Below are 27,820 nucleotides of genomic sequence, written 5' to 3'. Positions count from 1 at the left end.
ATTTCTTTGTCATAATTTATATCCACATTTCTTAAAAATTTAGCGAATATTACAAAGTTCATCTATGTTGTTTTAAAAAAACCCAGCATAGTTAACATTGTTTATAGTAGGTGATAACGTTATTTTGCAAAATAATTGGCTTTACAATGAAATTTTTTTATATTCAATATTTATTTTTCATCCTGAATTTCTGAAAAGGAACTAAGTTATTGTCTTAGGTAATAACTGCCTCTTTATAAAATAGTGTTAGAATTTTGTTTCTATATCTATATGGGAATTTACATTGATTTTTATATTTGCGTTTAATACGTTTACTATACATACGTTTAAATGCTATTTTACGTCGTTAGATGCTATTTTCCCAAACACAAAATATAATAGAACTATATTAAGAAAAATCTCAAATTAAAATTTAAAACATTTTTTTTTTCAAATTTGGTATAATAACTTTCAACTTTTTCAATGTGTGTCTGCAGTTCCTGAATTAGAGAAAAAATAATCTATCCATTCAGAACTATTTTATAGTTGTTTTAATGTTACACAGTGTGAAAAAGTTGAAAATTTCATATTATTTATCAGTTAAACCTTTATATTTAAAGAATGGATAGAGATACCACTTATTTTTTTAGTTCAGGAACCATATATTTCTTAACCTATCAGCAAAATTTCAAACAAATCAGTTGATAAACTTCCAAACAATAATAATTCCAATCAGTTGATAAACTTTTTTGGCTCTTTTTAGCCCTCTATTTTCAGATTTTAAAAAACTTTTGTCACTTAAATAGTATATTTTGGTTTCATAGATTTTTTTACAATCTTTTTGTGCAAATATTCAAATATTCATTTTCATTAATTCCATTTCAAAAATTCATTTTCATTAATTCCATTTCAAAAATTCATTTTCATTAATTCCATTTCAAAAATTCATTTTCATTAATTCCATTTCAAAAATTCATTTTCATTCATTCATTCATTCCATTTCAAAAATTCATTTTCATTCATTCATTCATTCATTCCATTTCAAAAATTCATTTTCATTCATTCATTCATTCATTCCATTTCAAAAATTCATTTTCATTCATTCATTCATTAATTCCATTTCAAAAATTCATTTTCATTCATTCATTCATTCATTCCATTTCAAAAATTCATTTTCATTCATTCATTCCATTTCAAAAATTCATTTTCATTCATTCATTCATTAATTCCATTTCAAAAATTCATTTTCATTCATTCATTCATTAATTCCATTTCAAAAATTCATTTTCATTCATTCATTCATTCCATTTTAAAAATTCATTTTCATTCATTCATTCCATTTCAAAAATTCATTTTCATTCATTCATTCCATTTTAAAAATTCATTTTCATTCATTCATTCCATTTCAAAAATTCATTTTCGAACATTTTCCAAAAAATGCAAATTAAGTGAACATAACTTAATATCACATACTTAACATCACATAACTTAAGAACAACGCACGCACTAAAGCGGCTGACAGTGAAGGTACATACATACAAAGCGAAAGATAAAATGAAATAAAGACGAGTCGATAATTTTAGTGACTGCAAATCCCTGCATAAGTTCCTTTACAGAGCGTCGCTGTAGTTACTGACCCACCAAAAAAATAAACCATCACTCAAGCCCCAAGAATACATGCACCGAAAACAACAATGCATTTTTGAAAGTAAATGATAAAACAACAAAGAAGACAAGAAGGTGTTGGGTTTATATTTAGCACAAGAATGAAGTCACACGCAGCGATCACAATCGAAGCCTACAGTAGCAGAGTCAGCGATTGTTGGCTAAAAGAAAGCTGTTTTTTTACCTCCAGTCGCGGGTTCTCCAATTCCTTAGTCATTGGCCTGGCGCCATGACACTAGGTACGAGTTATAAACAGGAAGTACTTCAGAAATTAAACCACCGCTAACTACACTACAAGGAACTGAGAGAAACGAGGAAATTAGTCAATATTAAGTGTAATATTAAGTGAGGAAGATATTTCTTTGTCTTAAAAGGATATTTAGGATTTTAAAACTATTGATTACATCGTACAAAAAATTTTTTTTTAATTGTTTGCCGTATAAGTAATTTCATGTCTGAAAGTATACAAATAAGTTCTTAACCCTGCAGAGAATCATGTAGCCGTTTGGCTAAATGTTTATTTTTCATTTTTCCCCCATTTATAAGCTCCACATGATTGTTCCAAAGGGCAACATTAAATGCTTGAAAATCCTTTTTTTATATGCTTTTTGATAAATATCTGTCGAGAAGACTGATAAATGATAATAGCGGTACTAGTATAAGATTTAAATTGGAAGCTTGGAAAAATACCAAGATGGCTGTTGTATGAATGGTTCTACCATTAAAAATGGTATAAAAAAATACTATTTTTTTGCATTATAAAAATATGTTAGTGAAAAGTAGACTTTTATTGCATAATCGTTATAATGTGATTAATGTCACTGAGATGTTGTTTAATTCATAATGTAACCACTTGAAGAATTACATTTTTTTTTTAATTTCACGAAAAAAATGTTTTTTAATAATTTTCCTGTATGATATCCAGTTATTCAAAACATACATACTTCTTTTGTAAAAAGATAAAAATTTATGCATTCTAGGATTAATTTGGAGCATGTAAAGGTACTTTTTGAGCTAATGCACCAATAAAGAGCAATTCTGTTGTTCGCACGCAATTATCTTTTGGATTCCTTGTTGCCTTTTTGTTTGATGATTTTTGATGCCATTTTTTGGCGAGGGCACTTAAAAACAGCCAAATCTGTAGCTGCGGCGGCGTTAATACGTAAGTACCCATGGAAGTATAAGAAATTACTAGTAAACCAAACTATTTTAATCTTTTTTTTATATGTAGATTTTTTTAAAAATATATTTGTTACTCAAATGATAATTTATAATGAATAATATATTTGTTTTTGAACATTAAAGCTTGTATGTATTTTAATCCCATTAGATTAAAATTCTAAAAATTAACTATAAACATTCAAAAACGACTGAATTTAAAGCTACGTGATTTGAATAGCAATGAAATTCATCGTATCCACGATCCTATCCTATCCTATTTGTTGATTACTAATGAAATAAAGAGAAAGTGTTACACACATAAAAGGTGTGGTTTTTTTTAAAAAAAATACATTATTAATGCATTACAAAGAAGTCAACAAATAGGTCATTACAACAGGTTATATTCTCCAGGAACCACCGATAGCTTCTATATTATTGTCATATTTCATTTTCATGTTGACAGAAAAAAAATCATAAGAACTTGAAGGTGGCTAGCATATATGTTTTCGTATAAGATTCTGACGGGAAATTTTTTTCATGCTATTAAAAATTCCGTGGCTATGAAAAGAGAAAAAAGTACCCAAATAATTAGAAATGAGTGATCACGCACAACGATAATTTTTTTAGGGGGGGGGCAGATAATATCGAAACCACTATACATCTTATCATTCTATGCTACTCATTTACATCCTAAATAGTAAATTCAAACACTAGAAACAAAACTAATCTCAAACATGAATTCAAATGGTATACTAACAGGACCTTTCGAATTCTAAAGTCACTATGGCGAAGTCGACATTTTGCAACTCAAATATTGTGAAATACAAGAACATCGTTACTATAATTAGTACCTAAATCAGTGGGAGTATTTCCCCAAAACTTATAACATTCTCTAATAAAAATGTTACCATAGAGACCGTCTTCTATGGAAGTAATGTACAATATTAACGAAATATTAACTTTTGGAGTAAATTTAGCACTTTTAATGGATCTATCATGTCACTCTTGGCGAGTGTTTTTGGCAACTTGGCGAGTGTTTCTGGCAAGCGGTTAATAGCATCCGCAAGCTGAATTTGTATTTTAGATGTCTTTTCCCTGCTAGATTGAAATAAAAATTTGACAATATTGCACTTGTAGTCACAAAATCCCATACAAAAGTTGATATATTTTAAGTCATTGTCTTTTCTAGCCATCGCGTTTACATGTTTCTGAAAGTACAACCCGACTATCAACTGACAGAACGAAATTGGTTAACTTTGACTTTTTTTGACGACAAACTTTGATTAGTATTAACACTACAGAGGTACGACCGGATCCCCCTGCTTGGCTCAATTTTCAAAAATCGCCAACTCACCAACAACGGTCTTGTGCTGTGTTTTGCGAAATCTTCAAAAGCGAGGGAGCAGATGTCCAATCATAGTGCATAATAAAAGCGAAAGATAATAGGTTTGCCATTCTAGAGAAAACGGAGGTTGCCAGCTTTGGCGCATTATTGCAATTTGGCGAAGAAGGGGGTTAAACTCCGGTTCACCCCACTACAGATATTAAATATGTGTACAGGCAGACTGACGAACATCCGACAAAAATGCGTTTTTCCAATTCAGGGAGGTCTAAAACGGAGATCCATCAAAATCTCGAATTCGAATTTTGTGACGATTACTGTATTTTCTCTATACTACATATATGAGAAAGTTAAAAGTGATAAAAACTCGTTAATATGACGGAACTTAAAAGCAATAAAATAATAAACATTTGTCACAAAATTAAAAGAAAAATGAATACAGCGTTTCTTTTAAACAAGAGAGCGGAAGATAATAACATTTTGGTTTTCAATTTACATACGAATTATTTATTTTTCTGAACCATTTTATGTTATAGAATCCTCGTTCATTCATTGCAATTTAAAAGAATTTAAAATTGTTCCAATTATTTGAAATTTTTCAGCACACATACAAATTTAAAATTTCATATTCTGTAGTCATACCTGACAATCAAAGACTGTGTGCATAATGAATGGGGAATAGGTAAAAGATCGATCTAAAAATTTTATAAAAATTTATAAAGCTTTTAAATCATTTGAGTCGGCGATTTTTAAGAAAAGCAACATTTACAAAAAAAAATATTAATTGAATTTTCTTTCTTTTTAAATTAAATACATGCGGAAAGTTATAATACAAAATTTTATTTAAAAAGTATAGCTATTCGAAATATTTGATACTTGTTTATTGCCTAATAGGTTTTATTTGCTAAGTACCGGATATTACGCCAAATGGTAGCCTTATGTATACTTAAAAATCTTGGCGTAATCCGAAAATCGCCAAGTAAACCTGGGTGCCGTAAAAATAGCCAAGTAGCCTTATTATATAGTTGATTTTTTTTTTTCTCTGAATCTTTTTCTGAAAGCGGTATTTTTCAGTTTAGTATTACTTTTATAGTAATAATTATTACCATTGATATTTATAAAGATAATTTAATTTTAGAAGAAAAAATTTAGGAAAATGAAATGCGTAAATAGTAGAAATGACAAAAGATCTTCATGTGGATTAAAAAGAGTTTAGAAAACTTAAGAAATATCTATGTCTTAAAGCTGAAAACGACTAATTTATCAGTTATAAACAGTTAAAAAGTTTTAGAGAAAAACTGATATTTCAAGCGCATTGTTTAAAAAAATGAAGCATCAAAAAGTTGTGAACGAAAATGCTTTCCGCCACTGCCTGCAGTGTAATGCTTTCAGGATACATTCCACTATTGGCAGTGGCGGATTTTCAACTAGGCAAATAGACAGGGTCATTACACCAAGATGTGGTCACAAGCGATTAAAATCTTTATTTTCCTAGCTGCCAAATAAATAAGTTTGTAAAAAAATTTAATTTCTGTGAATGATAAAATATTTGGATAATATTAACATTTTATCAAATATATATTTGTTCTGTTTTATGTTTTCATATAATCGCTTATTTATCATATTTATAAAACCGAATTTTGTGCTGCAGTACAGCTTGGAGCCATAATAAAAACAAATACATATTCATAAAGTTAATAAAATTAAAATATGAAAAAATAAATAATTCACATGCTAAAAATGAGCAGAAGCATGAAGCTAAATTGACCATTTTATTGAAAGAGGGGTCTCAAAGCACGCGATTTATTGTCGCAAATTATCTAAATATACCACTCATCACAGGTATGTAGTATCGAATTTTTTAAAAAAAAATGCCTATAATGTTTTTTAATGATAGAATAAACAAGCCGCACAAGAATATGTGAAGTAAACACCTATAATATTATCAGAATGAAATTTGAAAAATAACGACTTCACGGAAATTCCCACTAATGCATTACTTTTTCTTAATTCTTATTTGCTTAGATTTAACACAGGAAAAAAGTTTTTTTCGTTTATTGATTGCGCGCAAGATACTTTTAGAATTTTATTTCATAATAATTGAAAAATATTAGAGAACGTCCTGTAGAGAAAATTCCAATAACGGAAATTGATACTGGATTTACTGAGTTCTGATTGGCGCCTTATAATTGATCTTATATGTCGTCTTATAATTAAGTTGATCTACATTAAAACTGCATTATAATTAGAAAATATTTGCGAAATTGTAAGAGAAATTGCAATTAATACACAAGTTTAAAAAATCAAATTTGCATTTTAGGATACTTTTTAAAGATCAATTGAAATCAAATTTTGATACAGAATTAAAACTGTAATCACAAGGTCAAAAACCAAATTTCTTTTATTTAAGTCATCTCACTTTTGAGTAAATGGGTTTACATACATGAAAAAGATACAGATAGACGGTCAACTTCGTATCGAATTTGATTCCAAATTTTACACGGGTTTATATTTTAAATTCTAAACCTGTATACCAAATTTGATCTATCCAGCTCTTTACGTTTTGTAGGTAAGTGTTCAATTGTACTCGCACAGGCATATATGTATTCTCAGAATAGGTCTTGTTCAAAATTAGGTATAAATCAATAAATTTGGAGTAAAATCCTTACACCAAATTTTATCCATTTAACTCAAAGCATTTTTATTTTTTCATATATTAGTAGAGGAAATATAATAATCATCGGAAAATTCGAACTCGAGATTTTGACGAATCTTCACGTTCCCTGAGTTCGAAAAACACATTTTTGGAAAAAGTTCGTCGATCTGTTTGTGACAAAGATAATTTAATAATTCTTGGAGTTAAATGGTTGAAATTAGGTATACCGTCTTCAGATCCAATTTGCAGATTTCTATCAAATTTTAAATAAAATCTGTTTTCAGGAAGTCTATCCGGTAGTTCGAATATAAGTTAACACGATAATTAAAAAATGAAGAAATCTAGATGGATAAAATCTGGTACACAGATTTAACATCTATAGTGTAGACACCTGTCAAAATTTGAACCCAATTCCACTGTAGGTTGACTGTCTGTTGGTCTGTACTTTCAGTAACATGTAAACATGATAATTCAAAAACGCAGTAACTTCAATATATCAAATTCGGCATGGTATTTTTTGATTACAAGTGCAGTTTTTTGACAAATTTTTGTTTCAATCGGCCAAGAAAAATGCGTCTAAAATTCAAATTCGATCTTTGGATACTATTAATGGAAGGCAATGATTAATCGCTAAAATAATTCCGTCCAGGATGACGCAATAGATTCAGTACAAATGCTAAATTCATACCAGTGATTAATATTTCGTAGCTATTGTACGTAAATGCCATGTAAGGCGTTCCCTGGTATAGCATGTTTATTAAAGAGTATGCGAGAAAGTTTCGAGGAAACTACTCCCGCTGGTTGAGCTTTTGTATTCTCAGACGGATATAATTCCAAAAATGCGTTTTTCGGAATACAAGAAATCTGAAACTTGGAAATTCGTTAAAATCTTTAATTTCCTTACGCCATATGCGAGAAAGTTTAAAAACAGAATTGGCAAAAAAAAACAAAAAAAAAAAACAATCTGAATCGGTAAAATTAAATATTTTTCCACAATCCTTAAAATTATATGGTGTCGCAGTTTGAATCTTGGAGATACCCGATAATTTAGTCTTTAGAGAATGAAAAATAGATTTTTTTTAAGCACAAAAAATCTACAATGACAAACGGATTGCGCTTCTTTTCTAGTAATTCATTGCCAAGACATCTGTCTTCAGCTATCAAGTTTAGTAAAACTGGATTGATTTTCGTAGCAGAGACTGTCGGGAATGTTCCCCCCCCCCCAGCATCTGCCAAATTAATGTACTAACATTTTGAGTGGGCATTCCCAAATTTTGTATCAAAGTTTTAAATCATACTGGGATGGGGGTTTTAGGCTTCCTCACCAGTGCGATTTCCAGAGGGAATTTCGGTAACGGTTATGAATGTTCGATTTTCAGATTTCTATTTGATGTTGCACTTTTTGCTCCTCATCAGCATGATTAGGTTAATCTAAATTAAAGTTATTATTTTTAATTAATTATGAAAAAAATTATTTAAGAAGTTACATGAATATACAGTTAGAAGTCACAATATCAAAATTACAGGCGAAGTACAATCTTAAAAAAAAAATCTCAACATTATTTGTCAAATAAAAATTGTCCAGAAAAAAAAAAGAAAAGTCCGAAATACAATAATATTAATAAATTGTTTCTAAAAACATTTTTATCAATGCACTAGAAAGTATTTTTTTAATTTAAATTATTTAGTCCTTCAATTAAAATTCAATGTTATAAATATAATGGAACCTTGAAATCAATTTTTCCCCCTCCAATTTGTTATCATATGGTGACTGTACTTGCATGAAAAAAATATATTTGAATCAACGATTAGATGATAATTCAGTTATAAAAATATTAAAATAGTATATTGTTATCGAGAACATACAGATATACAAAGTTTCAAAACGCATTAAGAGGCGAATGAAAAATCGCTTATAAAAATGTAACTTTACAAATCTGAAGCAAATATCGCTAAATAAAACTGATTAAAAATTATTGTTTCTCAAAAAGATTTGATTTTGTTTTGTGAAGACAGATGAGCTTTCACATAAAATACACGATTGAAGTCCTACAAAGCTTGAACAATTTGAACTGGCATTAAAAAAAAAACATTTTTGTTCAAACATATTATCTCCAGAAAATATTTGAGAATACACTTTTGGATTTGAAGGTAGAGGATGAAATATTATAAATCGGTTCCATTCAACATCTTTCCCTCCATAATTCAACAAAATGAGAATATCTAAGCAGATTTCATACGAACTAGACCAATGATAAACCTTTACGAAAATTAAGACTTAAATTTTTGATCAGCCAAAGTTTATTCGTCGAAGACAAACACACTTTGTTAATTGTTTTTCAAATAATTTATTCCAAGAGGATATTCTTTGCAACCGATTTTGATTTTCAGTTATTCTATTTAATAAAGATTATATATTTTACGACTATTCATTTAAAAAAAAAAGTCAAAGCTTTTATTTTTCTCCGCAGTAAAATAGTATATGAAACTGAAACAGACCGAAGGGCAAACATACAAGATACAAATTTTTGTGGGTCAAATTCAATTTTACTTTTTATAATAATCAACTTATTTCGAAAAATAAAAGATTTTCATAATCAGTATTAATAAATATATAAAATATATAATTATATATACTAATTAATACTTTCAAAATTATTAATAAATATAAATAATTTTTATATAAAATTATTAACGATTATATATAAGTAAACATAATTTCGAAACAGTTTCGTGGCCGAAGGGAGAGACTTTCAAATTTTAAACTTCACTTTATTCCATCTTACGAGACATAATTTATGTACAAGCAGAAACGCAGAGACACAGACAGAACGACACAAGAGAAAAAGCTAATGAAATATTTATCCCCGTGATTATATTCTGTGATTTTGATAGGGATTTCTTGACACGTGTCGATTTAGATTAGGGAATTACGGGATCTTTTAAAAAAGAATTTGCTTAGGTTGACTTATTTTTCTCCCTTCACTCGGAGTATGGGAACTTGTCGAATCGAACAGCAATTTTACAGACTTTCTGTTGCATTAATTAAATAAAAGAAAAGGTGAAATTGGATCAGAAAATAAGAGAACATTTTAAAATGAAGTTAATATGGGCTAAATTAAGATAAAATTTAGGAAATTAATTAGGATTTAATTTAGATTTAGAGATACCATTACATATATATATATATATTAAATAATGAATTATATATTTATATGGTTTTGCATAAAGTAATTTTACACACAAAAAAAATCATTATTAACAGTTTCTTTCTCACGGCTGATAAATTTTCTGTTACCTTTTATTCTGTTTGAGTAAAAAATTTATTACTTTGAAATTATTACTTCAAAAATTCTATCTGTCAATAATTCTGTTAATGATATAAATATCTTACAGACGATTTATTTCCTTTCATAATTGCGATATCAATTAATCTATTAGAATTGTAGAGCATACTTATTAGGAACACGATTCTAAAGTCATGCAGTATAGTTAAAAATTTGCAGCAATTTCTGCTATAATTCATTATCTACTTTCTAAATACGATTAATAATTCATTAGTCTATCATTTTTAAAAATAGTAATTTTAATGCAAAATCCCATCATCTTACTAATTAATGTCAAAGGCAAAATAAATATTGTAGACTAAAGATGGCCGAAATTGCTTAATTCATGCAAAAAAAATGGTTAGTAAAAAATATGATTTTTTAAATTTTAAAATGGCGTGAAATCAATTTTGTGCAGTTGAATTTTTGAGAGTTATCACTAAAAAGCGCCAAGATATCGTTTGATTTTTAGTTAAAACTCTGAATGAAATTTGAAAAAAAAAAATCGTTTTCAAGGTGCATATTTCCACATTCTAAGATATATCTGTGCCAAATATGGCAGTTATAGATCAAATGGCCTGCTTTGCAGAAAACCAACACGTACCTTGAAATTTATATTCTCTTTTATTTTTAGTAGAGATAATTAGATTTTATTTTTTTAAAATCAAGCGTTAAAGATGAGGTATTTTGTAAACTTATGTGAATATAATTTTATATTGGTGAGAATTTGACATGCTCGCATTAAAAGGTTACCCAACTAATTTGATAAAGATAATATTCATTGAAGTTTGAGAGCAAAAATTCCTTTGCATCGCAAAATATATGATTATTAAAATGAAAATTATAATCTTAAATTTTTTTTTCAAAAATATTCAGATAATTTTCTTTAAAAATGTTCTTTGAAAATAATAAAAAAGATTCTCACAATTTATTTTTCATTAATATTTTTTTAAACAGATACACTCCCCCCCCCCTCCTCTGTTTCATTATGAAAAGAGAAAGAAATAGTAATTAGATATGAAAATTTAAATCTAGCTTTGATTTTTCTTTCTACAATTATAGAATTGTTTGTAATGATTAACGAGAAAATGTAATATACAAATAACAATATAATAATAATAGTAAAATTATAATAGCAATATAAAAATATTAGTTAACAGTAAAATCTGTTTTGAATAATTTTTAAAATTTTTCTATTTTAATTAAGTAAAAATATTAAAAATACATCAAATTCCAAATTTCAATTCCATCTTAAAATAACTAAAACTAATAATTCATATTTCTCAGACATGAGTGCAGGTATTATTTGCACATCTTCTACAATAATTCAAAAGTTTGAAAAGATCCGGGATCAGCATTAAATTCAGACACACAAATAAGCTTATTTTCAGACTTAGTGCTTTTCTGACGTAGGAAATGTATAATTTTGATAGATGTATTGCAATGAAGCACGTTCCTTGTCTGGTGCTTTTGTGCGCATAAAAGCATGGTTTTATTTATAAAATAACATGTCTTACTCTATATGAAAAGGCAAAAAAAAAAAAAAAAATCTTACATTTCTAAAAATCACATTTTTTTATTGCGCCTCTTTAAAATCAAATATACATATCTTTGGCAATATTCTCCCCAGAATTCATCCAACCTTAATGGAATATTGTTGGAATTTCAAAACTGCTTGAATGTTAAATCATGTCAAGTAAGAAATTTTACACATTTTTTTTCATATGCGTATTACATTCCATTTAGTAGGTAATATTAAATTGCTTTATCTGAGAACAGGCTATTGGTGCTATGGTTACGAATGAATTAAAAAAATATTGTGGTAATCAGAGATAACTGTCTCCGTAAAAAATAGGAACTAATCTACGTAATATTTAAAAATATTTTGAATTTGACCGTCTGTCTATCTGTACTTTTAGAAACATGTAAATGCGATGACGCAGTCACTTAAATATATCCAATTTGTGATGGGATTTTGTGACAACAGGTGTAGTATTTGTGTCACATTTTTATTTCAATTGGGAAACACAGATTCGATTTTCGAATGCTATTAACCGCATGCCAGGGATTAATCGCCAAATAACTCGCCAAGGATGATTGACAGTAAATATGCTAAATTCACGTGAAAGTTAAGATTTCGTAAGTATCGCACGCCAGTGTCATGTAAGGCGTTTTCTGGCATAACAAGGTTTTTAGAGGGTAGGCGAGCAAATTTTTTGGGGACCAATCCCGCTGTTTTACTTTCTAATATTGTAGTATGGAAAGTGGAAGTTTTGAAATGGTCGAAAATGTATGACGCAGTCACTTAAATATATCAAATTTGTTATGGGATTTTGTGACAACAGGTGTAGTTTTTATGTCACATTTTTATTTCAATTGGTTGGGAAACACAGATTCAATTTTCGGATACTATTAACCGCATGCCAGAGATTAATCGCCAAATAACTCGCCAAGGATGATTGACAGTAAAAATGCTAAATTCACGTAAAAGTTAAGATTTCGTAAGTATCGTACGCCGGTGTCAAGTAAGGTGTTTTCTGGCATAACAAGGCTTTCAGAGGGTATGCAAGCAAATTTTTTGGGGACCAATCCCGCTGTTTTACTTTCTAATATTGTAATATGGAAAGTGGAAGTTTTGAAATGGTCGAAAATTTCGAGTTTACGACAAACTTCCACGCTTTTAGCCTCCTTGAGTCCCAAAAACACATTTTTTGAACTTAGTCTGTGTATACGATAACTCAAAGATGCTGGATGAAATTTATATGTGGTCTTTACACCAAAATTTAGATTTCTATCAAATTTTGAACAAAACACAATCACAGAAAGTCTGTTTGTCCGAATGTAAGCGTAAACACAAACACTTACTGTAAAATGCAATGAGACGGATGAATGAAATGTATACAATTGTAGCATCTAAAATGTACAGTCATCTCAAATTTAAAATCAAAACCGTCAAAAAATTCAATGTTTCTTGATCTGTACACTCGCATGCATGTAAATGCTATAACCCTAAAACGATAATAATAACACGATAATTTCAGTAAAAATGCTAAATGCACGCCAAAAGGTTAATATTTTTTAACTATTGTATGCCAATGTTACGCACGGCATTCTCTGGAATAATACCTTTATAAAACAGTATGCGAGAAATGGGGCAAATGGGGCTGGAGTCATGAGAATTCATCTTTAACATTTCACTAATGTTACTACGGCGATATTGTTTTGCATACATATTTCAGGCTTAAACACACAATTCGGTTTTCTTGAATCGTAATCACGATGCAATTACTTAGATTAGCAATCAAAATTGGCAACTGTGATCTCGGCAAAGCTCTATCGACATGCATTGCTTGCATTCTGTTTCTCTTTATTGCGTAGCCGTATTAGGAAAACATTAATCAGTCACAGGGACTGGCGGCAATATATAGATAATTCTTCCCCCTTTATACGATTAAGTTAGTGTCAATACGATTTATACTATTAATTCTCCCCTGTCTCCATCATTGGTGTGTGTGTGCGTTAGTGCGTGCGTGCGTGCGTGCAGAGCCGGATAAAGCCTAATAGGGGGTATTGCGGATTTGATGTTCTTTAATTACTACTGATCAACAAAAAAATCCACATACCTTTCTGCTGAACAAAGTTCGAACCAAAGTGTCCGGGATAAAGCTTGCCTACACTAAAAATATCCAATAACTTCTCTACTGACCGCATGACAAAAGCAGTGAGGACGTTTTTTTTTTAACATTTTAACATTTTTAATGCAGATTATTAAAATACAAGCACTCCTTCAGGAGTTCTAACCGACAACTAGTTAATTAAAAAAATCCAATATAATAATTATCCCTTCTGGCGCTACCAGACCGGAAATGAACAGATACATCATATAAAAAAATAAAAGCAAATAATAAAAAAAAAAGGAATTACAGGAAACTACGAAAAAAAAAATAAAGTTTGTTCGTTTCCCGTTGCAACAGGGGGTCCCATAGGCAAATCAATTTTTCCGCAAATCAGTTTCTTGACTCCCAAAACCTGATATATTTTTTTATACCTTAAATTCATAGTTAAATGATAATTTTTTTAGCAAACATGCATGTTATAAATTATGAAATTACTATTATCAAAATTAAATTAAATTAAAAATAAACTAATTATAGAATAAGTAATTAAATTTATTAATATCTAAATTTTATTTTTTATTCTAATTATTTAAAATTGACTTAATTATTTTTCAATAAAAAGGTTATTTCTAAATAAAGCTTTTTTTATAAAAAAAAAACTAATAAAAAGATTTGATTTCAAACAAAATAGTAAAAAAAAAGAAATCAAAACTTTAACACAATCTAGATATCCTTTAATTAGAGGAAATAACTTTTTAAAAGCAAGAAAAGTCGAGTTATTTTATAAAATTTAAAAAATTTCACATTTTAAATTTTAATTTACTTTATATTATGCACAATTTCACATTGCAATTTCCCTCAATTTTTTTTTCTTTTTAAATAGGAACTCCGTTCTGAATTAGTTGACGATCTATAACAATTTTTCAGTAGTTACAATTTCGAAAAACTTCTTTCGCCATTGGAAATTGTTAATATAAGGCATCTGTAAATATTTAGAGCCACATTACATTCTGGTAAATTGATTATATCATATTATCTAACATCAGTTATAAGAATCCGTTGCATGCACTATTTTTTTCTACCGAGAAATTATTATAGAAACACTTAAAAACGTACCATTTCATCATCAAATTCAGATTCTATATTTCGAAATAATTCTCTTAATTTAAAGGCTTCTTCTTAAGGCTGCTTCTTTAATTTCGATGCCGGTTCTTTTTGAAAAATAAAAATCAATAAAAAATCTAAATATTGTATTAATTTTGCTATATGATTCTAAACGCCATAAAAGCTCTAAACGTAGTAAATCCAAATATATTTCGATAACCAAATATGTCTCGTCTTTCAGCTTTTCTTTTTAAGTACGGTCTTCCTTTGCGAAATATATTTTTTTTCCTTCCTCTTCCTTATACATTGGATATTAATTGTTTCACTTTCCTAAGTGTTATAACTATTAAACATTTCTTGAGGAAATAACATTTTATTTAGAAGGAGAAATGATACAGAAAAGTCGAAACTATACATATTTTTCTATTTAATAAATAAAAAACAACAACAAAATGTTGCCACAGAAGAATTAAAAATATATTTAGTTCTTTAAAAATATTTAATTATCGTTTTATGAACCATTCTATTTTCAAAACAACTGATAGAAAAAAATGCATATTTTTAGAAGAAAAAAGTGCTAAAAAGTTTCCAAGCTCTTTTCCTTTTCAAGATTAAATAGTTCGTATTATTAACATAAGATTATGGTAATTTTAAAATTTTCTGAAAGTATTTATATTTTAATTAATATTAGTATAAAATGTTATACATAACATGAATTGATGTGTAACGAGCATCTATATTTAAAGAGGTTCAATTATTCAGAATTCCACGAGTGAAGATGTTTCATCGTTTAAATATAATTCATCAAACTTAAATGCTTAATACCACTTGGTAGTTCCTTGAACTCGTCGTTAGTTCCTTAATGAAATATTTTCAGTAGGGAAAAAAAATTCTTTTTAATGTTAGAGAGAATGAAAAACTCATTAAAAATGTGTAATAGAGGAAAAGTTAATATGTGCAGGCAGCTATTAAGCGCTTTGTATTAAATGTTACTATTCGCCAACTGAATTCATTTTTTAAAAAGACTTCAAGTAAATATTTTTTCCTTTGTTGAATAACAAAGATCATCCATGTGCTTTTTCTTTTTATCCCCCCTTTTTTTCGCAATACAGATTTTGATGAAAGCTATTACACGAAATTAATATTCTAATGTTTTCTTAGTATTATTTCCAACATAAAAAGAATCTATAAAACATATGAAAAGAATAACACGTTCTTTATGTGTTTTCAGAAATTTCATGAAATTCTCCTTGGTGAATAACTAATTATGTATTCCTTCTTTGTTATGGAATTTTTTCCCCAAAAGAATTCCTAAAGACTTTCTTAGATTCAAAAATATTAAATGAACGAGAAAATAAATCGATGGCAGACATCAGCATTAAAATTTTCATTTTTATTGCTCACAACAACACGATTATTTATAAATAACGTTAATTTAAAAAAAAAATCTTGAACATACAAAAAAAAAATAATAAATGAAAAATTGATGAATTCTCTTTATACCATTTGAGAAAAGAAAATTAATAAAGACTTTTGTTAACTAAGAAAAAATGTTATTTTTAATTTTAAGAAAATTGCATTTGTGTATTTCTGCACTTCAAATGACGCTCAGTAGCTTCAAAAATTCAGTAAAAAAATTAATGTTTCTCGAGAAAATCAGAAAGTCTAATTTTAATACAAATAAAAGTCATAATAATTATGCATATTATACATCTTATCTTAAGTAACTGGCCGAAATAAATCAAAATTTGTAGACCTATTATTTAAAACACAGGAAAGATTATAATAAATGTTTCAAAATGTATAAATTAATGAAATATATTCAATTAATTAGAAATAAATATGCTCTTTTTCTTTTTTTCTACATTGACTTCGTGGCAAATTCACAAGAAATATTTTTATATCGTCTCAAGATTTAAAATTCCCCTTTTCAATGATACTATTTTCGTTTCTGTGCAATAATTCCTTCAATTTTTATTAATTTTTCCAAATTTTATAAACAATAAATCAGATGCAAATGATTTTTAAAGAAAGAGTTTTATTGATAGTTTGTAAAATCGTCTGGTACAATTCATATTCTCATTTTAAATTAAAAACTTTTCAGATGATAAAATGCTTTTTAAAGAAAGTTTTATTGGTGGTTTGTGAAATCGTCTGGTTCAATTCATATTCACATTTTAATTAAAAACATTTCAGATGATAAAATGATTTTGTTATTACAATACTTTATAGAGTAGCTTTTTAATCTAAAATATATTATATGTGAAAGCTTTTTAATTCCAAACAATGCCAAACGTATGAGAGATTTAATAAATATTAACTGACAACAAACGAAAATACGCAGACATTTCGCTACAATATAATATAAAAACCCGAGCATAAGGTCAAGGAGAATCAATGTCACTCCCTTTTTCTCCCTGAAGGATTTCTAGTGGAAGTGTCAAACTCTAGCTCCTGAACTGATGTAGTAGTTTTTTTCTCTTTCGTTTTTTATGAGAACAAGGAAAATTCTTTTCCCTTTCTTTAGATTATGATAGAAAGAAAATTGTTGAGTCAATGAGTTAACTAAAACAAATAAGACGCACCTAACTGCAAGCAAATGCAAAAACGTGGAATAAATCCTTAAAAAAATATTCTAAAATTTGGACGAAAATTGATTTTAATCAGAATATTTTCTACTACAATATCTTTGAAAATCAAAATCTCCTTGTAAATAAACAGCCCCCCCCTCCTAAAAAAATTGTGTGATTTTTGAAATGTTATCAAAGAGTTGTCAACATTATATTGCTTACATTTCTTAATAAAATATTGCTTACATTTAAAATTATCAACTCTTAATTTTTACTTAAATATTTTTTAAACTCAAAATCACAAGCACATTTCAAAGTTCCTTAAAGTTCAGAGAAAGATGCAAGTTGCCCCCGTTAACGTTTCAAGTTGCACAAAGATTCATTTAAATAGAAAGAGACAACATAAACAAAAAGAATGCGCCAAAAGTTAATTTAACCAGCATTTAAATTTCAAGAAAAGGAAAAAAGCGTTACCATTCTGTGCATTTATTCTTGGCTTGGCGCCAAGGTAGGCAAGGTTTACGTTGGCTTTCCTTCCATCAATGATGGGGTTGGCGTCCTTCACAGCTCGTTCTGCAGCGTCTCGGTCTGACATCGTGACCTGAGGATTGAAGAAATTTCACATGAGACAAGTGGCATAAGCATTCGAATTGAATCAATGCAGTAAGGAAATAATTTAAAAAGTTTTAAATATTTGGTGACATCTGAGAATTGTATTGCTTGCAAGAACATTATTTACACATCAAATTTTTAAAATTGGGCAAAACGGACCACAAGTCTACTATTTTCAGATTGTCTGAAATTTGGATCTGAATTGAAATCCCATCGCACGTGTATGAGCTTTCTTAGTGCAGTAACTGGAAAGTTTTTTTTTTTTTTTTTTTTAAATAATGCATAGCGAATTTTTGAAATCTCACAGATTTTCATCAATTCACATGAGTGTAGTGTCTCGATTCTTTGCCATGTAACCAATTTCGATAAATATTCCCCCCATAACAATGATAATATAAAATTCTTCAAACCAGTAACAGTGGCAAATTGTTACAATTTCATATATACAGCAAACTCTCTGTAATCCGGTACTGCACCAATCCGATCTCTCATGGCCCGGTATTTTCAGAAGCAGGGACAGATTAACAACAAGTAAAGTAGGAAATTGCTTAGGGCCCCACAATTTTAAGGGATCTGAGGATATCAAGATTTCTTTGCAGTATTTTCATGGAAGTCAGAATCTTTGTGCTTTGTAGCCATGCATTCTAATTTATTAAATTAAAACCAAACAACTTTTAAATTTCTGAATATTGATTTTTTTTTCATATTTTCAAATTCGCTAAATGATCCATATAATCCAATTTTTTGGCAAATGCCTGTTTAATTCACAATTTTTTAAAAAATTTTATAAGATTTTAAATATTCTAATAGAAGGTTTTATAGTTTATTATTTTTTAATATTACTTTTAAATTTAAACCTTTTTTTATAATAGAGAAAATGAAATTAACTCTCTCGAAGACTACTTGTGATGAAAAGTTTCGAGTTTACCAAAACATTTGTTTCTTAAAAACTGCTAATTTAAAATAAAATTTAAACAAACAATATCTAGTTTTCAACGTTAGGTATGGGAGAGATAGGCCCTTAACCTTATATTGCATAAAAGCCACTTAATCCGACCTTGCTCAGAGGGTAAGTGAGGAACATTAACGGGGGAAATCTATGCATGAACATTTCAGTAACCTTCACGTGACTTTAGCAATAGGATTTTGAGTTATATTTTGTAATATGTACTACGTACAGTTTACTTTTCTGAACAATTTGACATATTTTGTACAATAAGCATGGTTTTGCTATTAAAATGTGATTTTTAAGCGAACTAATTTGGCACTGTAGTTGATCCGGCTGTTCTTTCGTCTGATACTTATCGAATAATAGGGATTCTACTGTTTTATTATACTAGAAATGAAAGAATGTTACAAAGATATTTGTATATTCAGGGATCTCAGAAATTTTCAATTCTTACTTATGGGTCGACAGCTATTATTTTATTACATTAATAATGGAAGAATGTTACAAAGATATTTGCTTATTTGGGGATGCCAGATTCTCAAATCTTACATGGATCGATTTCTTTACACCAGGTTTGGAAGGCTTTTGTTCATAACTCAATAAAAATATTCATTTTAGATAAAACATGCATTTCATACAATTCTTAAGAAACATTTCAAAAATATTCGAAATGTAATCCTTTAACTATTTTATTTTTTCTTTACTGTCTGAAATGACAAGGAGACTTTCGTGGAACCCATACAGTAGGTACTTCAGATGCTTATGAATTCCATGAAATTCTAGCAAAATTTTAGTACCAATGAACGACAATTTTAACTTATTATTAAAAATAAGGTAATGCCATGCACAGATAGTACACATGTTCGAAAATTAAAAAGGCTTAAGTTTATGGTCAATCTCAAGAATTTCTACCAAACCTTAGCATGTTTTATCATTACTTTTTTTATTTCTTAATATGTAGAGAATAAAAACATTTTGTAGAGAAGAGTGGAACATTTTTCATTTAAAATAATAGAGTGTTTAAGCTTACACTCTAATGGCAGTCATGGCAGTAATGAGTTTACTGCCATGACTTAGCCATCTAATTAGAACTAATCCTTTAGCTTTTAACTGTAACAAAAAAGAAATCTCTAATTAGATAGGCATGAGTCACGCAACAACCAACGAGTTAAGAATATGTTACTAAATTTGCTTAATAGGACAATATAAAAATTTAAATTCCATAATTTTTCAAGAATTCATTTTAGTGAGTCAAATAACATGAATGCTATATATCATTTAAAGCATTTCTCCAAATGGAAATGTTTAGATATCCCTAACGTCTAATAAAAGAATTATTAAGGCATAGAATGCGCACAACTCTGTACAAAACCTGGTTGAAACCGAAATTTTTTAAAATTATTTTAATTTTTTCGAGATTTACACATTTAGTTACTCATTGGTTATTCAAAGTGATTCAATAGTTAAACTTCTCATATCTTAACATCCGCTAAGAACAATTTTTATAAAAATTTGTATGCTAGTAGAAATTTTGATACCAATTAACTATAAATAAAAGTGCACTCACAGTTTAATCTAAATTGTCTTTTATTTGTTCATTATAAAGTTCAAACGATAAGTAATGAAACGCATTTACTTCAAAAGATTTGCAACAATTTATAATCTAACGGAGACTCAAAATTGTCATTTTGATGAATAATTAAAAGAAATCACATTATAAAAAAAATATATGATTTAAAAAGAAATTCATAAAAGATGAGAAGTTAATATATTTCAGATTCAAGTTAGAGCTGAAAAAAGAGGATAAGATTTCAATAGAGTATAGGATCAACAAGTATAACATTATAACCACAAGTATAACAACATAAAACAGCAAAAGGGATTCGTTTATGAATTAGCAATTTATTTTGTAAGTTTACTTTTAATTATATCGCTACTATAACGTACACGCAAATGTTCTTCCTTGAGTCAGTATAAATCAGTACTTAAAATAATGAAAAATATTGCTGTAAAGTATATTTCAAAATATTTTTTAAATATTATTAGAGGAAAAAATATTATATGAAAATAAAATTGGCATCATTAAAAAGATTTTTTTAAATTTTAAATAGGTATAAAAAAGCTCTTCTTGCGATAATATTCTCTCAGATTAATTAAAGAAAATCGACAACATTCCGACCAGTTTTTAATTAAAATGAAATTAAAATTTTTAATTGATAAAATTCGTAATACTCAAAAAGTATTTATCAACCAAATCTGGCAGCACTAATCCAATATTTTCTCTGTTTAGTCTTTATTACGCATTATATTGCGTTATACCCTATGTTATGAATAGAAGAAGTAATTTATGAAATAATATGAAGTAATTTATCAGGGTGGCCCAAAAGTTTCTTTGAATGACCTTATCTGGCTCTGCCTTGTGCAAACATGCAGGCTTATTTATTAGCCGTCTATGTCATCAGTTTCATTCGTACCAGAGCTCTATTACACCCCAAAAAAGTTCTTTTGTCCATTTGGTAGGATTGATATGGTGTAATTTTCTACGAGCTCCTTCCTCAACGTGAAACAATAAATTCTACGAAATACTGTCATCAATAGGATCAATTGAAAGCTGCCATAGCGAATAAGCGGCCAGAATTAATGAACCGACGAGGCGTTGTTTTTCATCATGACAATGCGAGACCACATATTGCATTAGTCGTAAGAGAAAAATTCATACAGTTTGATTGGGATGTTTTACCGCATCCTGCATACTCTCCAGATCTAGCTCCATCTGATTATTACTTTTTTTCTGTCCTTAAAAAATTCTCTTCGCGATAAGCGCTTTAAATCTATCAACGAAATAAAAGCGCATTCGCAATTATTTCTTGTCCAAAACACAACAATTTTGGAAAGAAGGCATAATGAGGCTTCCTGAGAGATGGACGAAGGTAATAGAGCCAATGGGTTCTTATATAACAAAATAAATAATATCTTAAACAGTAAATACTGTGTATTCATTTCATATTAGAAACAGGAAAGAAACTTATGGGACACCCTAATATAAATAGTAGGCAAGCATAAAAAAAAATGTTAAATTCTGATATTTATGTGGGTTACAAAAATATACCAGAACTTATTTCAAATGAGGAAATAGAAAAAAAATCATAAATAATGTCGAAACACGTGAAGAAAGAAAACGGTTAAGTGCCAGTAATAAACACTCACTAACAGAGCTACTTAAAAGCGTACTCCCATTAATGGCCGTAGCAGATGAGGGCGTAGCTGCACACTTCTTCAAACCAGTTTGATTTCCAAATTAAGTGCATCGATACTGAATGATGCCATTGACAACGTTTTATTTGGGCAAGTAATACATGAGCAGTTGCTGCAAACCGACATATCTTTGTTTTCTGTTTATTGGGATAAAAATCATTATAGCGACCTTGTTCTGCCAAGTTCTTCATTAAACTTTAAAAAATCTGAATGCTTAGAAACAGATATAGTTTAAAGGGTCTGCGATGTTATCAAGCAACTATGGTTTTAGTAGAAAATTATTATAAAATCATTGCAACTGATCCGAAGAAATTTTTAATCAAAAGAAAAAAAAGTCAACGGATTTTAAGAATGTATATATATGTTACCGTTAAAGTATATAATGCAGTTATTTCATAGAATACCTAGTTATTCCATGAAATAACTAATCGTGTCCGTTAAAGTGTGTAATATGTTATTAATTTGACACTTTAACTAGTTATTCTATGAAATAACTAGGTATTCTATAAATTTAACTAATGAGAGACAGTTAAAGTGTAAAATAAACAATTTATCTAAAATGAAATTAAACTAATGATGGACAATTAAAATGAAAAAGAAGCAATTTTTCTAATTTATGCAGCGTATAAATGGTATTTATGGAAACGTACCATAAAATCATTTGTTACAACAAGGATTACTAAAATGACACTTGGAATTACAAAGACCGTTATTTCTAAAACAAAAACAATTTTTATTTCTAAAACAAACAAACAAAAACATAAATGCAGTAGGGGTGGAAGGTAAATGTATTTGTCGTACGAGATATATGATATAGATTATTTTACACTTTAACGGGCTGCAGATCGTTATTCTATGAAATAACTAGTTAAACCATGAAATACAAGAGAGCTTTACACTTTAACGGACACGATCAGTTATTTCCTGGAATAACTAGGCATTCTATAAAATAACGGATTTCATACTTTAACGGTAACATTTACATGAGAATGTTGAGTGAAAAAAAACTAAAAATATTGCGGGTATAGAAAATGAAAAAGGGATTATGATGTCAAATAATCATAAGTAAAAAAATAAAAAAAAGCAAAAGTAAAAAAATGCTGATAAAATGAAAAAATAAAATTTTGTTAAATAAACTAGTATTAATGTAATAATTTCGATTTCATATGCTTTGAAGAGTAATAATTACAACCTCATAATTAAAATTAAACATGCAGCAGCAATTTAAAATTAGTTATTTTAAATATCTATTTATATTAGCTATTTTATATAAAACTAGTAGTAACCGCATAGTATTGTCCGTTGCAAAACATCCAAGAGGAAAAATTAGCTTTAAACTTCAGTCTAGCCTCCACCCGATATGACATTCATATCACGCAACATCAAACAAACAAATATATAATTAGTAATCAACAAAACTAACTGCAAAGCAGTTTTAATATCGCATATTCAGAAATATTTAGACTATTAAAAAGTTAAAAATTTGATATGTTCATTGACAAAACAATTCACTAAAAATATACAATAGAAAAGCTGTTTTAAAAATTAAAAACATACATATCGGTCATCGTACCCACTGTTCCACATTTGTTTATCAACTCTGTGTAATCTGATACGAAAATAAAATCCAGATTGCTTCATGATATTTCCTTGTGAACTATATTGGCTGTTTTGAGTTTTGAATCGCTCTTTAAAATCAAACGTAAACAAAAATGTATCGCATATGCATACCACAGCTCTTTGCATTTGCCCATGCGCTGTTTGAGGTTTTCGCACATGCGCGGATAAGTGCAAAGCACAGATACTGCTATTTTACGCATGCGCGAATAAGTGCAAAGCACAGATATAGCTATTTTACGCATGCGCGAATCGTATTAAGAAAATAATTAAAATCGCAATTATGCAACTCCTTTTTTTTATTTTGATACGACTTCAATATACTAAAACCTTCCCCAATAACTGCCCTACAAAATGGTATAAATATCCCCAATATTTCTCGAGTTAAATATTTCTCGAGTTTTTCTTTTCCGAATTAAACAGACGCTTTCAGGAGGCTTCATTTTATACTACATATAGATTAAAAAAGATCGAGATAAAAATGAAACTGAAAGAGGACACACACGCTTACACACAAAAGAAGTTCACGAACTATTTCCGAAGCCGTGAACGATTTACACAGTTCAAGGTTTTCGGTTGGAGCCTGAATTCTAAATGGGTCATTTAGATAAATTTTGGAGCCGCAGATACATTGATAATGCATGTTTCGATCACATTATTTGCTTTCAGTGGATAAAAATAATTTGAAAAATTATCCCGAGTCTGATATCGAATTTAAATTAAATAAATAATAGCAATTAATTTAGGTTAATCATAAATTATTGGGTTTTCCTCATATGCATACTTATGGTCATGACAAAATTTTTGTAAATGAATTTTTCAAATTTGGATTAATTAAACTACAATGAGAGTTTATCACAATCAAGAAGAAAAAAATAAAGTTGTTCTTAGACAAATGGCAGATATGGAATTGTTACAAATATCGCTATTTCTTCATTTTAATCCAGAGTTTCATATTTTTTTCTTCGTTTATAAGTGAGCCATATGCAATCAAGGCATTTTACTCGAAAAAGAGCATGCACTTAGAAATGATTATACACGTTGCCATCTCAATAAAATGTTAGTGAAATGTAATATTTTTAATTTCAAAGGATATTATTTCCCTCATATCAATTAGTTGTTAAGAATTTGGGAGAAAACTTAAGTTAGAAAGTACAAATATAAGTTGAGAAAATACAACACCATAAAAAAAAAGAGACTACGGTGTTTTTTTTATTAATTTCATTTTTTATTTCAACTGTGAAATCCTGAAGTAAATAGCCATGCATCAAGGAATTTAAATTCTGGAATAAGCTCAACAACTCAGTTTATATGGAATTTTTTCCTTCCAAATTTAAGTCTATGTTGAAAAAAAATTGAAAATTTCATTGGTTTCAGGAATTCTAAAATTTTTAAAATTTGTATAACAATAATTTTAAACTGACAAACGGAGAAAACTATCGGAAAATATACGTCAGTTTTTTATTTAATACAATTTCTATTTTTCAGCTTTTAAAAAAATATGAAACACATGTTTAGAGATAAAGCAACACAGCAGAGCATTCACAAATTTGCACGTGCCACAAAAAAACGCTATTTGGGGTGTCATCATGAGACCTTCGATTAATTCGTTATATGATTTAGCAAATTATAGAAAAAATATTTTTACGAGCCTTTACTTTTTTTTTTTTTTGCTGAATCTTAATGATAGGTAGTTAGTGAATGTGAATTGTCTGTTATTCTTTTTTTCCTTTTTTGTTGCTGAATTCAGAAAACGGCGAAGACAAAAAGCCGAATGCTGAAATGTAATGGCAGCAATTTCAATTTTCTGCCCTTAAACCAAACACTTTCTTTTTCTATTTTTCATCATTTCTCACATAATCACTTATTTGACATTTTTCTTTTATTGACTTTTACATCAATATCGCGAATTCGGAATCTCTTAGGAATGAATCAATTTATCATGATCTTCGAGAGAGTATACGTTTTTTTAAATTTTATTTTATAAATGAAAACGATTTTAATCCCGGAAGATCAAACGATATTTAAAAGATGCTGTAAAGAGCGATTTCATTTTCATTTGGTTATCTTTGAATGCTGGCTTTTACTGTGTTAATTTTTTTTATTATCAGAAATGCTTTAGAAGATCTTGAATGAAAACTTATAAGAAAGTTACCAGTCTGCATTTCTCTTTTAGTATACTCATTAACACATTCAACGCTACCGACGAGATATCTCGTCTTTCAGATACTTCCAATTAAATTGTAAAAAATTGGAAATTAAATCGGTGCCATGAAAAAAAATATTTTTTGAATCTTAACACATTCATCGCTAAGGATGAATTAGATAAAAACTCCATGAAAAGACAAATATTAAATATCAATGGAAATATCTGAAAGACGAGATATCTCGTTGGTAGCGTTGAAAGTGTTAAATACGCATGCTGCAAAAGTAGCTGTCATGCATGAGAAATGGAAATCTGTATACTTATCATCGGTTGCTATTAGCATCTTGATGTACAACATTTTAAAATTAAATTGTGTGCGATTCTCTCACGACTAACAGTAAAGATGAAAGCGCGCTTATGTGTGTGCAGGTGCTCAACAGGCTAAATCGTTCGATTCACACATGCCAAATTTGGCATATATATCCTTAAGAGGGTGGGGATGTGTACCTCGCAGAGATTTTTTTTTTTTGACATTTTTAAGTAAGATTTTAATTAAAAAGGTAAATTAAGGTAAATTTCAGATATTATAATTGCAAAAATAAATGTTACAACATTTCAAAATTTTAAAAAAAATGTCTCTTCAACGATGTTAATTTGATATTCGTGTGAATTTTACCTGAACTTTGCCATTTTTTTTTAAAAAAATATATAATTCTCTAATTTATAAACAATAGATTACATTGTTGCCATGAAACTCAAACCGTTTTCATAGCTTCATCAAATATTTAGATGAATGATTTTTTTCGCAGTGCTGAGAGCTAAAACAGAAAGATTCTTTTTAATATCTGTATACTTTATAAGACAAATATATAAAAAAAAACTGAAATTACAATACCGCGAAATTTAGAAGACTGCGAAACGGATATTTATGTTTTTAGTAGGTCTATAATGTTATGGGACTGTCCCCATTTAAAAGGTTCATGTACACAATAAATAGAACTTAAGATAATTAAAACAACCTGGCGTTTATGTCATACAATTTTGAGGAATGGACATAAAATTATGTCTATATATTTTATTTGAAATTAAATATAACCAATAATCCCAGCGAACTAGCTGGTCGCCAGGTTCAACTAATTTAGTAATATGCTATTTTAGAAATTTTAAAATGTCTACTTTTATACGAATTTTCATTAATAACATTACATTTGCAATAATCAGAGATGCTTATGAAATTTCAAAATACACGTCTTTTTATTTATACATCGTTTTACATCAAGGCATTGAAATATGCAGAAACAGTGTTTTACTGTATACAGATATGTTAAAAATTTAAATTTGCACTACGGTAAATTAACGAGATTCAGATTATTGATTGCAATTAATTAAGTATAAAAATGCATATAAATAATAAACGAGAAGAATTAATAATGTGTAATAAATATGTATAATATAATGTAAATATGTATGAAAATATAAAAGATGTATGAAAAAAAGATGAATACATAAATATGTATAAAAATGTAAAAGGTACAGGCTTAATTGTTTTTTTTAGATTTGACAACGAAATCAAGTCATCTTCAAGCGATAAAAATTTACATAAATGACTTGTTTTTAAATAATTTTGCCTTCAAGATTTTTTTTACTGAATCGTTATTTTTATGTTGAATTAAATGCAGTCTTGTCTTCTTGATAACTTCATCAGCCATTCAGTTATAGATTAACAATAGTATAGTGTTATTGAAAGTTACAATAAAGGCGATTCGCAAACAATTTAAGTACTAAAGGAATTAACTGATAAAAACTAAAGAGGATTTTATA

General features: G+C 28.5%; 1 protein-coding gene across 2 annotated transcripts in view; it reads right to left on the bottom strand.

The window, feature by feature from the left end:
• The window catches only part of LOC129975133 (RNA-binding protein 24-A-like), a 191,764-nt gene that overhangs the window by 65,783 nt on the left and 98,161 nt on the right, over positions 1-27,820 (bottom strand). For both annotated transcript variants that reach the window (XM_056088084.1, XM_056088085.1), the window contains exon 2: positions 17,895-18,021. In XM_056088084.1, coding sequence (XP_055944059.1) covers positions 17,895-18,021 — 127 coding nt within the window. The remainder of the gene's footprint in view (positions 1-17,894; positions 18,022-27,820) is intronic.

Source organism: Argiope bruennichi, chromosome 7 (genome assembly GCF_947563725.1).
Source record: "Argiope bruennichi chromosome 7, qqArgBrue1.1, whole genome shotgun sequence".
Lineage (NCBI taxonomy): Eukaryota > Metazoa > Arthropoda > Arachnida > Araneae > Araneidae > Argiope > Argiope bruennichi.
This window is presented reverse-complemented; position numbering and strand designations above follow the sequence as displayed.